At 43.5% G+C, this 16149-nt stretch overlaps 1 protein-coding gene across 1 annotated transcript in view; it reads right to left on the minus strand.

The window, feature by feature from the left end:
- LOC137630483 (gamma-tubulin complex component 5-like) overlaps window positions 1–16149 on the minus strand; it is a 181071-nt gene that overhangs the window by 43066 nt on the left and 121856 nt on the right. The window contains exons 10-12 of the mRNA XM_068361981.1: window positions 14977–15125; window positions 8118–8424; window positions 4211–4439 (exon numbers count right to left, since the gene is read on the minus strand). Coding sequence (XP_068218082.1) covers window positions 4211–4439; window positions 8118–8424; window positions 14977–15125 — 685 coding nt within the window. The remainder of the gene's footprint in view (window positions 1–4210; window positions 4440–8117; window positions 8425–14976; window positions 15126–16149) is intronic.

Below are 16149 nucleotides of genomic sequence, written 5' to 3' on the forward strand. Positions count from 1 at the left end.
CGCGTCCTTCAGGTCCCGTGTACACATGAAGTCTTGTGGTCTCAATGCAAATCTGACCGTGTCTGCGGTGTCCATGCTGAACGGAGTTTGCTTGACAAAATTGTTCACAGCTGAGAGGTCGATGACTGGTCTCCAGCCTCCAGACGCCTTCTTTACAAGAAAGAGTCGACTGAAGAAGCCTGGGGACCCGTCCACTACCTCTTGGAGAGCATCCTTCTTCAGCATGGTTTGGACTTCTGCCCGATGGGCTTGCCCCCTTGCCGATCCCATGGCAAGGGAGCTCAACGACACTGGATCTGCTGTCAGGAGAGGTAGAGATGTTGTGAACGGGACGCGATATCCTTGACTGATTACGGAAATCGTCCAGGTATCGGCCCCGAGTTGCTGCCACCTGTTCGCGCAACTTTGTAGGCATCCCCCCACTGGTGGACACGCAGGGGGACTGCCAATCCTAGCGTTTGCAGCCTAGGCCGCTCCCTCTAGGATTCTTTCCTCCCCTGGAGGACTTTTTGCCTTTCTTGTCCTTGACAGGAAAGGGCTTAGACACCGTCGTCTTCGCTGCAGCTGCCGGTTTCGTGGTCTTGGTAGGACGTGGTTGCTGGGGTGCTGGAGGTTTATAGGGCTTCGATGTTAGAGCCCTATGTAGGAGAGAGTCCTGGTTGTACTTCCTCCACCTCTCAGCCACCTGCTCCACGTCCTTAGGCTCAAACAAGTTCTTCCCCATAACGGAAGAATGTCTGAGCCTGCTGATCTCGGTATTGGGGACCTTTTGATGGAACCTCTCGACGTTTCAAGATGGTATTAGCCCACAAGTTCGAGACTTGGTGGGCTAGAAACTCGATCGTGCGAGTGCCTGAGAGTAAAAAGTCTCCATAGCCTTCCTGGTACTTTCTTTGGACAAGTCCTCTGAACGTAACAGGATGCCTAGGGACCCTAGCCAGATATCCAGCCACGAAGTGGCCTGCATGGCACACTTCGCTATCTTCTCCTGGCTAAGGATCTCCGTCGCCGAGAACGAGACCTGCCGGTTGGAGAGTCTCTCTAGAGGGACTCCCCTGGTAAGCTCTTCCAAAGAGTGGTGTAGGAGAAGAGCTAAACAAGTCTCAACGATGTCAAAGTACCTCCTCTGTTGGACACGAGGAGGTGGGAGGAGTTTGTTGCCGGCGCTGGATCGGCTGGAGGAGGCAAGCTCGGAGAGCTGGGCTTTGAACTTGTCTCTGGCACTCTTGACCCCTTGAGACCAGGGCAAAGCCACACTGGCCTTCGAGGGTTTTTGAGTCCCAAAGACTCGGTCCAAGACCGTGTCTTTGCCCTCACGAGGAGGAATCTCTGGATCCGCAAACCCATTGAGATTCCTCATAAGGGTCAGAACCTGCCAGAATGCATGCTCTGATTCCTGCAGCTCTCCTCCTGATGGGCTGGCAGCGAAGTCTCCTGTCCCCAAAGACTCTTTTTGGGGGGCTCGTGGACATTTTCCGAGTGCTTGGCTGGCTCCGGTCTAAGCCTTGAAGATGACTTCGGCAAAGTCTAGGAGTCCTTCGACTCACTCCTGGGAGGGATGCAGGACTCCAACAACGATGGTGGGAGGCTCTTCTCCACCCCTACCCGAGAAGACTTTCCAGTGCGAGGTAGGGTTTCTCTCATTGGTGCGATGGGGGAACGCCTCACCTCACGTGACTTCCCTGAGGACGGGATATCTTCATCCGAAGGGGAGGGAGAGAAAGTCTGGGGGGTAAGGAGGCCTTCCTCACAAGGAGTCAGCTTCGCCTTCGGAGAAGTTACCACGTTCGAAACTCCTCTCTTCATCTTCAGGGGAGAAGAAGCTGCCAATGATTTGTGGCCCAGCTCAGAGAGAACAGGCTTAAAGGCCTGCATGACCGCTCTGACCAGGGTCCAAAACCAAGGCTGACGGCTGCGCTGTCAGAAACTCCCTCTCGAGGGAAGGGGATCGACCGATCCCTAGGGGGAGTTACCAAAGGGGGGTTCGCCTGAAAAGATAATGAAGGAAAAGAAACGTCCCTGGACCTTTCCGGAACCATCCCCCTGCCGGCGAGCGCGTAGATGATCGCGCTGGGGAGCGTGCTGGCGCTCGCGCAATGGGAAATGCCCTGGGTTGCGCGCGAGAAACTATTGGCGCGCACGGGGGCGAATGTTGGTGCGCGCGCGGGCGAATGTTGGTGCGCGCGCGGGCGAATGTTGGTGCGCGCGCGGGCGAATGTTGGTGCGCGCGCGGGGGCGAATGTTGGTGCGCGCGCGGGCGAATGTTGGTGGGCGCGAAGGTGACTGTTTGCGCGTACGCAGGAAATACATCTCTTGTGTGCGGGCGCGCATGAGAGCGCACATCAGGCTGTGGTGATGGGCTAAGGCGCGCGTGCGCAGCCTCGTGGGGCGCGCGTCAGAGACTCGCGCGCTGGTGAGGGATGGCGAGCAGGCGGAGAACGATGGCGCGTTGGTGAGCGCTGGCGAGCAGAGGAAGAAATTAACTTCCCTACTGCGCCCAGATCAGAAGATTGTGGGTGCGCAGGAGATTGTCAACGTGCAGGCGAGCGCTGGCGCGTAGGTGAGCGCTGGTGCGCAGGGGAACAAAAGCGCGCATGGCGCGCAGTAGGTTGAAAGCTCGCAGTAGCGCGCTGGCGCGCAGGTGAGCACTGACGTGCTTCAACAGGAACTTCTTCCATCGAAAAGCTCTTGCGCGCAGGAGAGCGCTGGCGCGCAGGTGAGCGGTGGTGCGCAGGAGAGCGCTGGCGCGTAAGGGACGTATGCACTATCTTGCGCATACGCCCTTGATGCCCAGAAGGGACCGTTGCCTGTTTTACAACAGGATGCATTGGTACCCACAGCGCGTCAGCAGCCAGGAACGGCGACGGCAGGTCAGCAGGTCTGACGGGTGGAAGATCGGCGTGTCCTTTGTAAGGACGATCTTCCACCGAAGGAAATCGCGAACGATCTGCAGAGAGGTCCAGGGTTGTAGCTGGGAGAGTCGGAGAATGATGGCGAGGTTCCTCTGCGGCGGACTGCGGCGATGAAGATGAACCGAAGAGGCGCCTCCTCATACACTTGTGAGGTGAAGGAAGGCCTCTACAGCGAAGAGGAAGGCGGGCTTTATGCTTATGTGCCCTTTGGGGCCGAGGGGTCAGCGGGCTGACCATCAGCAGTCCTCAAAAGAGGAGTCTCTGTGAGTGAACTGCCCCGAGGGGGAGAATCTCCGGCAGGAGAGACCGCTGGACTTAGTTCCTCCCTCAAAGGATGAGCAGAGGGAGGAACTAAGCCTTCAGCTACAACAGGATCATCACGAGCAAAGGTCTGAGATACCACATCGGAAGCCTCTGCCACCACAACATCGACGATAGACAGAGGATTAACCTCTGCCAAAGTCGGCGATTGTTTGACAGCGGCCCCCAACTGGATCATGTCAAAGAAGGCTTCCTTGGAGGGCGAACCCTCAAGCCCCAAGGAAGACCAAAGCTGAAACAAATCATCATTAGACACGTGAATATTTAAATCCTCCCCCGGGGGAGGAGGAGGAGCTGCTTCGCTATAGGAGGCAACTCCCTCTCCCAAACCCCAAGATCAGGCAACAGAACCATGGCATACGCTATCACTCGACAGTTTCTCGGAAGAAACCCATCGAGCGGGAGCCACGGAAGAAGAGCCCTTGGAATTTTCTCTTTTCAAAGAAACCTTCGAAGGAGAAATATCCCGTCTGGACTTCTTCTTCCGTTGCCGAGAAAACCTCTCCCACTGGGAGGTAGACCACTCCTTATATTCACCACACACTTTATTTCTATCACACCGCTGGCCCCTACAATAAGGACAAAGGGCGTGAGGGTTCGTATTGACCGCCGACATAAACGTGCCACAAGGGCGGTCGGGTAATCCAGGACACTTTCGCATAGCAAAGGTCAACTTCACGCACACCTGTAAAAGGAAAAGCAAAAAGCATTAAATGGCTGTCAAGGAAGGCGAGGGTGAAAGCGGACACGTCCGACTACCACCCGAGCCGAGAGCAAAGTGAGCTCAAGCACAGGTGTGTGTGTGTGCAAGCTACCCTCCCTACCCCTGCTAACTAGCGGTGGGGTAGTAAACCCTCGTTAAAATTCTAATGGCTTGTCATTTCAGCTACGCCGAAAGTAATAACCCATATTAAATAGCGTGGTTTGTATGTCAGTTACGGAACAAACTACTTTTACAATACAACAAGCAGACTTACCTTTGCAAAAAGAAGTGAATAAAACTCATGCATGATATCTCCAGCCTCCATTAACAAGATAGAACGAACAGCTTTGCAATGTCGATCAAGCTGGTATTCTTTGATCAAAACATCTGTAAGCTTTGAATTTAATTCATTTTGCTTCTCTATAATTAAAGGACGCATTGAGGCAGAAAAAATACCAACTACTGACACAGCTCTTGGGACACTTCTTATGGCTTCTATCTTTCTGTAGAAAAAGAAGACTCTACATTAATGCATACTATAAAGAAAGATGAATTAGTTGAGTACATTTTACATTATATAATATTCTAGTTTTTCATTTAAAATTGTAATAACAACACTAGGCAGTAGGTTGGCCAGGGTGCCAGCCACACGTTGAAGTACTATCACTAGAGTGTTATTGGGTCCTTTGACTGGCCAGACAGTACATTGGATCCCTTTCTCTGGTTACGACTCACGTTGTCTTTGCCTTCGTATACACCAAATAGTCTGGCCTATTATTTCCATATTCTCAGCGTCTCAAACATCTGAAAAGACTGGGATTACCAAACGATTCTACTTTGCTCAAGGAGTTAACTACTGTAATTCAATTGTTCAGAGGCTACTTTTCTCTTGGTAAGAGTATTAGTGTGTCTTTAGCGATGGTAAGCAGCTCTTCTAGGAGAAGGACACTACAAAATCTGAACACTGCTTCGTAACTAAATTTATTATCTCTTTAGTTTATTTTGAGAATTTTAGATCATAAGTGAGTTCAGGATTTGGTAATTGCATCTAAACCCTGTCTCCCGGTTTTTCTCAGTAGCAGGTTTTTCTAGGGATAAGACTCATATTTTATAGGTGAAGGATGACACTCCAAATCATCGTAGCTTGAGGCGTCTCTGAAACTGGGATAATAGTTCCAAGAGAATCGACATCTGTTAGATCTGTGCCAGCGCTCACGGGGGAGGGGGGGGGGCCTTGTAGGGTTAGCTTTAGTCCAGCTGTCAAGGTTACAAGGAGTACCTAATTCATCTCTAACATCCTTTCTCAAGCTGTAAACACATAAAGGCGGTGGTATTCCTGGGGAAACCTCTTTCCCGCTCAAAATGTTGAGATGAAAGATGGGTTTCTTTCACCAGATTTGGCCTGTTACCAGCAAAACTCATCAACTGAAAAGCCCCTGCGTTTTCTTAGGTGCAGGCTTCTTCAACCCCTCTTAGTCAGGTTGACTCTTAAATCAGACTGCAATTCCATTGTAGGCGAAGGGTGAAAGGTTTCTTTCCTATTTTCACCTTTCAAGCTTCGTGAAGGGGAATCTCAAGTAGACGATCATTGTATGATCATCATTCATTATGTGGGGCCATAATTTAGACCACCTCCCAGACTATTTAGGGAGGATGTCTCAACCTTGAAGCATTCTGGAGTAAAGTTCTGTCCTTCAAGAATACTGTACCCTGGGATTGGTTGTAAGCTTGTCTTGCGAATGAAGAAAATTCTTCACGCTCAGAAAGGTTGCCACAAAGTAGCCTGACTACTATTCAAATTAACTGCATGCCAAGTAATACAAACAGGATAGAACTGTCTGGGAAGATTTGAATGTAGAGAATGATAAGAATTATGAAAAATCTTATGCATGTTAATTGAACGATGGTGCCAAGATTAACCCTTTTACCCCCAAAGGACATACTGGTACGTTTCACAAAAGCCATCCCTTTACCCCCGTGGGCGTACCGATACGTCCTTGCAAAAAAATGCTATGAATTTTTTGTTTTTTTTTCATATTTTTGATAATTTTTTGAGAAAATTCAGGCATTTTCCAAGAGAATGAGACCAACCTGACCTCTCTATGACAAAAATTAAGCCTGTTAGAGCAATTTAAAAAAAAGTATGCTGCAAAATGTGAAGGGATAAAAATAACCCCTTGGGGGTTAAGGGTTGGAAATTTCCAAATAGCCCGGGGGTAAAAGGGTTAATATCTAGATCATGAATAAGAAATTTAATAGACCTTAAATTCCTGTCCAACAAATTGAGATGACAATCAGCAGCTGAACACCAGACAGGAGAACAATACTCAAAACAAGGAAGAATGAAAGAATTAAAACACTTCTTCAGAATACATTGATCACAGAAAATCTTGAAAGACTTTCTCAAAAAGCCAATTTCATGTGCAATTGAAGATGACAGAGACCTAATGTGTTTCTTAAAAGTAACTTTGCTGTTGAGAATCACACAAAAAATTTTAAAAGACATACATAGTTAAAGAAACATTATCAATAATGAGATCTGGATGCTGAGGAGCCACTGTCCTTGATCTACTTACAATCATACTTTGAGTTCTGTTAGGATTCAACTTCATACCCCCCATGATTTGCGCCATGCACTAATTTTAGCTAAATCTCTATTAAGGGCTTCAGTATCACCAGATCTACATTCAGAAGATGGAATTGATGCAAAGAGTGTAGCATCATCTGCATATACAACAAGCTTGTTTTCTAGTCCAAACCACATGTCATGTGTATATAGTATGAAAAGTAAGGGGCCAAGAATGCTACCCTGAGGAACACCAGATATTGCATTCCTATATTCACTATGGTGCCTATCAACAATAACTTTTAGCGATCTATTTCTTAAAAATTCAATAATGATGCTAAGAAACAATCCCCCCTCTCCTAACTGTTTGAGTTTGAAAACAAAGGCCTCATGATTTACAAGGTCATATGCAGTACAGTACTAAAATCAAGATTAATCATACAAACTTCCTGACCACAATTAAGGGATTTCTGTACAGCATTAGAGATTGTAAGAAGGGCATCACATGCTCCAAGGCCTTTACAAAAACCAAATTGCAAACTAGGGAACAGATGACTATCTTCAGCAAACCTATCAGGACGTTTTGCCAAAAGACACTCAAAAACTTTAGATAATATGGGAGTTATGGAAATTTGGCAGTAATCAGTTGGACTTGAGCTACCACAAACATATTTACATAGTGGAGTAACATTACACATTCTCCAACAAATACTAAAAGCTTCTCTTCTTGCTAACTTGCGTAAAGTAACATAACATTGGAGCTAATAAATCTGCAGTCTTTATAAAAAAACAAAGGAAAAATACCATTTGGCTCTACACCTCTATAAGCATCAAGGTATATCAGGAGAGCTTCAATTTCACAAGATCGAAAAGCTAAACTAGATAGTTTAGCCTTACAAAAACAGGAATGAGAAAGATTAATTTTCTCATTACTCTGTTTACTGTCAAATACATCAGCCAAAAGGGGAGGGAGCCCACTCTGTACAGTATTTACATAGAGATTCTCTTGAACGTCTCTTATCTAGGAAAGGGACAATGTAGATGTGTGTGTCTGCTCGACTCATAAGCATGCCACAATAGTCGATATCCTAGGCTAGGCAAAAACGTAAAAACTGAGATTTACGAGCTATAAGCACACACTTGTAACTCAGTTATTGAATAACCACTCAAAATGACTGTGAATTCAGAAAAACAATTCAAGAGAGCTAAACACTAAAAGGGTAAACGAGATGAATGCAAAGATTCTATTCTAAGGAGGAAGTGAGAGCACAATCTCTTCAATTTGCAACCAGCAGTGTTGTGGAGAGATTCTGTGAGCAAGCTCCTGATTGCTCCTTGCGCATGGACTGTGTTTACCAGCACAAAGCATGACACAACCAAAATTTTGACTAATCGGTCGTAGAAAACATGATTAGTAGTTACACCATATAAATGACTCAGAAGTTTGAATCCACGTAGCAATAAATTGCAAATAAAACTCAGATTGGTGATGCTCCAATAAAAAAGTTTAAATTTACAGTCACATAGATTTGAAACTGACATATTTCAAAGCAAAATATCAATATATAATCATTACTTATTTCTATACCTAATACACCTATTATTCAAAACTTACGTGTCAAGATAATTTTCAAGTTTAACAGGGGTATCTAGATCATCAGCTTCTAGATCATTCATAAGAAGAAGAGGATCTGCATTGGCTAATATATCCTGGATGTGTGAAATATCTTCTTTCTGTTTGTCTGTTAAATGTGGGTTTTCCTGAGAAATCTTCTCTTCACAAATATTGATGGAAGCACTTTGTAACGGATCATTTAAAATACCCTCTTCATTACTTTTGATTATTTTGCAGTCACCAGTACATATATCTTCACTGATCATTTTCGTTACATGATCTACAAGCACCTCTTCCAATGGCTTTTCTGTCAACATAAAACAAACAGTACATGTAAAAATCTTGTTTTAAAGATATTGAACCAGTGGCAAGTTAATTTGCACAATGATACTTAGATTGTACGAGAGAAATTTTGATTGCGCCACTTAAAACACTACAACCTCTAGTTATTTTGTATTATTGACTCTTGTGACTCACACAAGTTCTGCAATTTTAAGTAAAGTATGGGTTACATACAGTTTGCTATAAAATAAATGGAAGATTACTTTAATGAATAAAAAACAAATTTTAGCATTCAGACATCATTCATATAAAACCATGAATTATGGTCTCCATATATTCTAGAGACTTAAATACAATTGGCAATAGAATAGTAGTAGTAATGGTGCACATACAGATATCTAGCAAAAGTTAAAAACACTTTTTTGATAGCATACTGTATTATATAAGAAAAAGACCAAATTAAAAAATAATTGTACAAAATGACAAAAAAGCAAAAGCTAAGAATTAAATATTTACTAATAAGTACATAGCCTGCAAAAAAGCTTATAAGCTACCAAGAAAATTTTTAATGTCATCCCTTAAACATAATCTACCAAACAAAAAAATGTAACGGTCAACAACCACTATAAAAGAGCTATCTTCGGGAGCAAAAACTTTCATTATGTATGAGGGGAAATAATCTGAACAACATTAACTACTTGGCTAAGGGACATAATCCAATAAGTGATCACCTAAAAACAAAATGGTAAGTAAAAAGATAAAATGAGACAGAAAACTTTCAGTTACTACATTAAAGTAATTCAACTGCTCTTTTGTACAATCAGTGAAAAATGACAAATTTTGAAATAATTTATATTTTTCCTAACTACAAACCTGGAGCTCTTTACAGTAGACATATGTTTCGACAATAGCTGAAAACAGCAGTTAAGCATTCTACGAGGAGTAATTACCCTTCGCTAGTTAGTGGGGGAGCAGGGGAGTTGACCGACCACCCCGCTCACACCTGCACTAGTAAACAACCGTCACTTTGCAATTGCGGCAGGACTTTCAGGGAAAGTGAAGGCAGGACCAGTATGTGTAAGGAACTCCAGGTTTGAATAGTTAGGAGAAATAAAAATTATTTCCAAATTTGTCATTTGCTCAGACACTATAGACAATCTATTATGCTTCTTATAGTGAAGACTCACTCCATGGTGGATGTAAGTCCAATAACCAACTGGCTGGTGATTGACCTGGGGTCGATACTCTCTGCTCCGCACAAGCTGTTTAGAGGTCATCCTGATACCTTGTTAATCCTTAGGTTAATGGCCTGAGCAATCCGTGCAAGGTGTAAAAATTTAGCAATGTGACTGACCAGGTAAGCGTAATTCTAGAGCTAAACTCCATACATAACCTAGACATTACCCAGCTTCACCTCGTTTGGAGGACGAGGACATAAATATATATACATATATCAGGTTACACAAGGGACTATGGTACCCACCTGCAGTTAGAGGAGGTCGGCTTGCAGAGTTCCTCGGATGTTGAGCACCAAGAGAGGGGAGAATGAAGCAGGAAGCAGCCAGTCAGTCACACATTCATTCTAGACTTACTCACGTTAACATCTGCCCTCAACCGACTGCTACGTGTTCAACACTAAAGCTGAGGTGTTATTAACCATGTGTCTAGGCAGATGCAGGTAGTTGGCGGAGAACGGGGTTTGCCGTTTTCAAATGCCTGCTTGCAGGACCTGTCACATAGAAATCCCTCTTGAATGCCCGGAACATGCTGATGAGCTCGGGGTCGATGATCAGACTGTGAGGGGAGTTTCTGCCCAATGACCCCATTTCCTCCCCTGCGGAATGATGGGAATCCCTCCTATCCTCTCCCAGGTAGGCTCCGGGCCAATAGTCGATGCTTTGGTAGCCAGATTCTTCTGATACCTCAAGGACCTCTGAGGAGAAGGAACTCTGGGATGGCACAAGGAGAAACCAGGCACAGTAGAACTGCGCCTCGGGTCCGAAGGGCCTCCACTCCCCTTGGAGGAACTGAATACTGCCAGTAGGATGATCAGAGTATCTGGAGGTGGGACCAATGGAGGAGGGTTGGCCTGTCCTGTGACTGCCGGGACAAGGACCAGGAACCATGGAGCCCCCTTCAAGAATGGGACTTATCCCAAAGGGGCCCCTTGAGAGGGTTTCCTTAACTTCGGTGTTGAGTCAAGGACTGGTAGGATATGCTCAGCTTCCCTAGGGAAGCGAATGCCTTCAAGGTGGCTATCACGTTGAACAGTGAGGAATCAGTTCCCCCCAGCCCGAAGACCAATGGTGAGGTGAGCACTGGCAGGGTGAAGGCTAATGTGGCACGCTAGAGCGCACAACCTCATCAGTGTGCACATGTAAGGTGTAATCCACATGTGCTTGCCCAGCTACCTGCGCGTTGCGCGCTAGAAAAGTAGGGTTCACCAGAGCTCGCATAGTCAACCTCTCCAGCGCTCATGAGCCCAGATGGGAAGACCTGTCAAAAGTGAACAGGGTGCATAGGGCCTAGTAGAGGTAGAGAGAGCTCCCCTATCAGGCATCAAAGGCTTCCCCACTTGCGCGTCATAAAGAGAGACTCTCCTGCTTGTCCTATCCCCTAAAGGTGACAGGCGAGCTTCATTCCTATCCAGCAAGGGCGAGGAAGGAAGGCCCTATGCAGAGTGCTTGCGCGCAAGCAGAAAAGCAGGTTCTACCTCCAGATAAGTGGAAGCCAAAGGCGCAAGTTCCTAAGAACCTGGCCTTACATAGTGGCAAGCATTACATTGTATCCGACGAACATGACGGCAAGGAGGGATTGCGGGCAACCGCCTGACTCTCGTTGCCCAGCTCTAATATAATAATAGACTTTTGTATTGAAAAAAATTATAATTGTTATTGTCTTTATTTATTATTGTGCCCTAATCCCATCTTAAAAATGTCCCAAATGTATTTTCATTTCAGGTGATGCAATGCCCAACTCCCAGTAGGGCCCAAAGGTTTTGATTTCCCTAGGACTTTAACCAAGGAGGTAGTGTATAAACCCCGTATCTACAGATGTGACGGGTACTGTGTTAAAGGTATGGAACATGAATCTGAACTGTTAGTGATTACTATCATGCCTAATGTGATTGTAGTGTCAAACATTAGAAAATGAGATCAAAATTCAAGGTGTGCGGCTATGTGTATCTCGGCAGTCACAACTACAAAAGTGACTATTGGCAAAGGACAAGTGAATATGCAAAGGGAAAGCTTTAGTTCAAGTGATGGTTAGGCCTTTTTGGGGCATTGTACGGCCACAGATCTATTCTTTTCATGCCAAAGACTTTCCAGTGGATAGAAGTTTACGTTCCTCAAGTGCACGATGTAAAAAGTGTTTTGCCTTTGTCCTTCAATTTTACCCTCTGAAGATTTCCTGTAAATTTACTAAAGTTAGAACTTTTGTGATATTTTTATGCCTTTATATGAATTATTCATTTTTTTTAGGGTATTTCTGTTAAATTAGTCCAAAAGTATAGGACATCGTTTTTTTCTATTTTTTTTTTATTTTGAAATAAGTAACAGTTTATTTGTAAAGCCTGTGTTTCCTTTCACAAGGATTTTCCTGAGCCATTTTTTCTTATCTTTTATTAACTTCTTTTTAAAATCTTACCCAAGATTTGAGCTGTTTAGTATTATCATTATTCTCCCACTGAGGTAAGTCCCAAAGTTACCTAAGGGTACCCTTGCCCAGGATAAAATCAAGGGGTGCCCAGTGTCCCTATCTTTTTAATTCTTTTTCTTTTATCCAGATCTCTGGGGCATTCCACCACATTTTAGTGTAGTGTGGTGTTAGTATGTGGTCGGCATTTTGACGATAAATAGTCTCCATTCTACGTTCGGCTGCAGTCAGCAAAACCACTCCAACAAAAAGTCGAGCTCCGACGGGCTGGCGCAGGGCATGGACGAATTCAATACCCTTCGTTGGAATTCCTGAGGGAGGTTAAGAACACTCAGGCGAAGGCTGCCTCCCCAGCAGATGGGAAGGATGATCAATACCTGTTTCCACTGTCGGCAGCTCTCTCTGCAAGCAAGAAGATTGTTGAACCGTAGCTGGTGGCAGATAACTCTCCCTCTGAAGCGGAGGTTGCCTAGCACATGGAGGCAAATCTCCAGACAGTTTACTCTGTTTTCTCCCTTTCCGGGCTAGAAGATCCACATTGTGAACTATCCTTGGGACATAGCCAAAGATAGTCTCATGGTTCCCCACGGGAGGATCCCTTAACAAGTAACTCCAAGGAGTACTTGTCAACAACTGCTCACACCCATCTGCCAAACCAGAATGAACACTGGTGAGCAAAAGCCACGGTCAAGACAGCCAGCCACGCGAGAGGCTTTTGGTCTACAACCTACGGAGTCTCAAGGAGAAAGATGGTGATCAACTTCTGCAGAGGATGTTCGCTCCCTCTGCGTGCCCAACAACAAGACCTCTAGAAGCATTTACTTACTAGGAGCCTTTCCTTACATGGAGAACCTGTGAGCTTCAAGGGAGGCCATAAGTGACACCGCATCAGTGGACAACAACTCCCATGCGATGGCGGACAATGCTACTTCGCTAGGGGAAGTAGCGAAGGCCCCCTAAGCACAGCATTGTCCAGGAGTCAAACGGGCGCCACTCATACTTGACCAACCCCCAGAGGAAGCCGATCGAGTAGAGTCAGAATGTTGAGATCAAACTGACGGAGTTAGATGGAAAGGTTTCTTCCCTTTCGAAGAAGAACCCAAAAGGGAGGGTGACCACTCCCGACACTAGTTACATGGAGAATCATGCATGCAGGAGTGACCCCTGCAAGCGGGGCAGAGACTGTGAGGATTGGTCTTCACCTCTGACATGAAAGTGCCACAACGATGCTCTTCAATGTCAGGATAACCAGCTTGGTTCTTGATTCCCACAGGCAGACACAACTGTAAAAGAAAAAAAATTAAAATTTTTAGCTTTTAAGCCAGTTTATTTGTAAAGGAAATTTTTTTTTTTTTTTTTTTTTTTAACAGGAGAGTAAGACGTCTGTACTTACTCCATCAAGGCAAAATAAAAAGCGACTGTTGTTTTTAGTGGAGGTGTGAGCGGGGTGGTCTGTATACTTCTCCGCTAACTAGCAAAGGGTAATTACTGTACTCCTAATAAAAAGCTTAACAGCTGATTTCTACAATCGCCGAAATAAATTTCCACTGTAAAGAACTTAATGGTTTGTATATAGAGTCGGAACCAACATGAAATTAGGACATTGAAAGGCAGCACATGTCACATGTTTACCTATGAAATTACTACTGTAAAACAAATATCCATTATGTTCATATATTTCTTCAATTAATTCAGGAGTGTGAACATATACATCCTACAAAACCAAACAGTGCAAATATTGCTTTTATATTTTCAATGCCATACCTATCAAGTCTAGCAGCTGAAGGGGGTTCCCATGCACACCCTCAAGAACTAGATTCTATAATGATATTAAGATCCCTTAGGTTACCTAAGAATAAAAATGTTCCAGGTGGTCCAAATTAGCATATCTGCAAGATACCCCGATTCCCATAATCCAAAAACCACTAGGTATCATATCCTCAATCAATTAATTCATTTCGATGATTTGTGTCAAGATTATAGGTTTTTGGGGTACTTATTCCCTTACAGGTAATTTCAGAGTGGCAAAAGATCAAAGTCAAGTGACTTTACATCAAGGTCTCGGTAATTTGAGTAAAAAATCACGTCAAATGGTTATCTTCAATGTCATGAAAATTAAATGATTTTTACCCAAAATACAATGATCTTGACAGATATCATGTGATTTTGACCTTTTGCCACTATGACAACATAAGCAATGGAATTGGTACCTCAAAAAACTTATTATTGACACCAAAATCAGTCCATCAATCAAGGATAAGATGCCTAGTATTTCTTAGGGATGGGGATTGTGGGTGTCTTCAAAACATGCTAATTTGGACTACGGAGAAGATTTATTTTTCTTGAAAACATTATATATGATTAAATTAGATGACCTAAGGGTTCTTAAGATCATTCTAGAATAAGTTCTAGAGGAGATGCATGGGAACCCCTTTCACCTGCTAGACTAAATGGTCAATTCATATGCGAGTCACTGACATTTAAGTAGCTCTCTCAATATACACAGAGTTTAAGGAATTATTTTGAAAACTGCATATACAATCATTATAATTCACATTTAAAAGGTGAATTTATCTTGAAATATCATGGGATTTTCTGCAGGATGAATAGCAAGTGCTAATGAATTGGAAGACTTGTTTACATTATGATTAATAATATGATATCTGATGTGGTTTGCTCTCTGACATTTCACAGTATGAAATACCTTACAATAACCATTTAGCTAAACACATTATCAGGTGATTAGAGGGATCTACTAATTTTGAGACAGCTGTCTGCTTAGACTAAATAATTCACTTCTTCATAGGTGACATTAAGCTACAGTATATAACATACAAGAGGTTGATCTATCTTAAGAATTGTAACCCATATAATTATATCTATGACAAGGGAAAAACAATTCAAAACATGTTACATATACCTCTTTCTTTTTGAGAAGTGGATGCGTCAAGGCTACTCCCACAGACATCCAGGCAGCATTTAATACTGAGTGCTGACAATAGTTCTTGAGATTTTCCAATAGAAGCGAGAGCTACAGTTAATGGAAGCAGTATCTTCAAGCCTGTTTTCCTAAAAAGAGAAGACTCCGTAACAATCCCCACTATGCTTCTTCACCTTATCTACAGCATTTAGGCGAATTTATCAAATAAAAGGGGGTTCACTTTTTGTTTTGTTTTGGTTCAGTATAACTAAAAGAACTATAATAACTCACAAGAATATATAAAAAATCAAATGCTGAGAGCTATTTTCATGTTTAATGAAAGAAAAAAAGATAGACGAAAAAATGCATACCATCATACACTGGCCATTTACTTTTAAAACTACAAATTCTTTTATAATTAATATTCCTACCAATACAAAACTGAGTCATTCACAGGGGTAAATTGTGGTTTTGTTTTCTATTGTCAAACAATAAAAAAAAAAATTGATAGATTACGTCATGCTCTGTTGTTAGACAGCTGCTCACCATGACACATCCCGCTTGTATCAAGCATTAACTCACAGCCCTTTACTGGTCAAAGACTTGTGGAGTGGCGGAAGCGGAACCTTCGGTAAATGACCCAGGTTTGTATAGCTGCGAAAAAATTCAAATCTTATAAAACTTGTAGTTTATTCCTACGCATATACAAACTTCTGAGTCATTTAATGGGGAGACTTAGGTGGGAGGATGTCTCTGTGAGGTAGGTCTGACCTTTTATCTCCTGATACAATTACTGTACTATAGTAATGCTGTAGCAAGAGATCAAAGTGAATTATTTGTGAACAGTCCTGACAGCTTGTACAAGGCAAGGTCCTCTCTTCCATTCAAGAGAGCTTTGCCAAGGTAATATTTATATTACAAGCCACTTGGCTTGTAATATAAATATATTCAATATATCATCAATATATCTGCCAAACATATATGAGGCATTCTTATCTGTGTTAGGGAGTTTTTATACGAGGGCTTCACGTTCGATAAACATCACCATTTGCCTTTCTACTTAAACACCCTTATAATGCAGAGAACACATGTAACTGATGCCGGGATAGAAGCAGTAACTTGTCCCCAGAGAGCTTGGATTAGACTATTTGTTGTGAAGCAACAATGGGTCCT

Source organism: Palaemon carinicauda, chromosome 38 (genome assembly GCF_036898095.1).
Source record: "Palaemon carinicauda isolate YSFRI2023 chromosome 38, ASM3689809v2, whole genome shotgun sequence".
Classification (NCBI taxonomy): domain Eukaryota; kingdom Metazoa; phylum Arthropoda; class Malacostraca; order Decapoda; family Palaemonidae; genus Palaemon; species Palaemon carinicauda.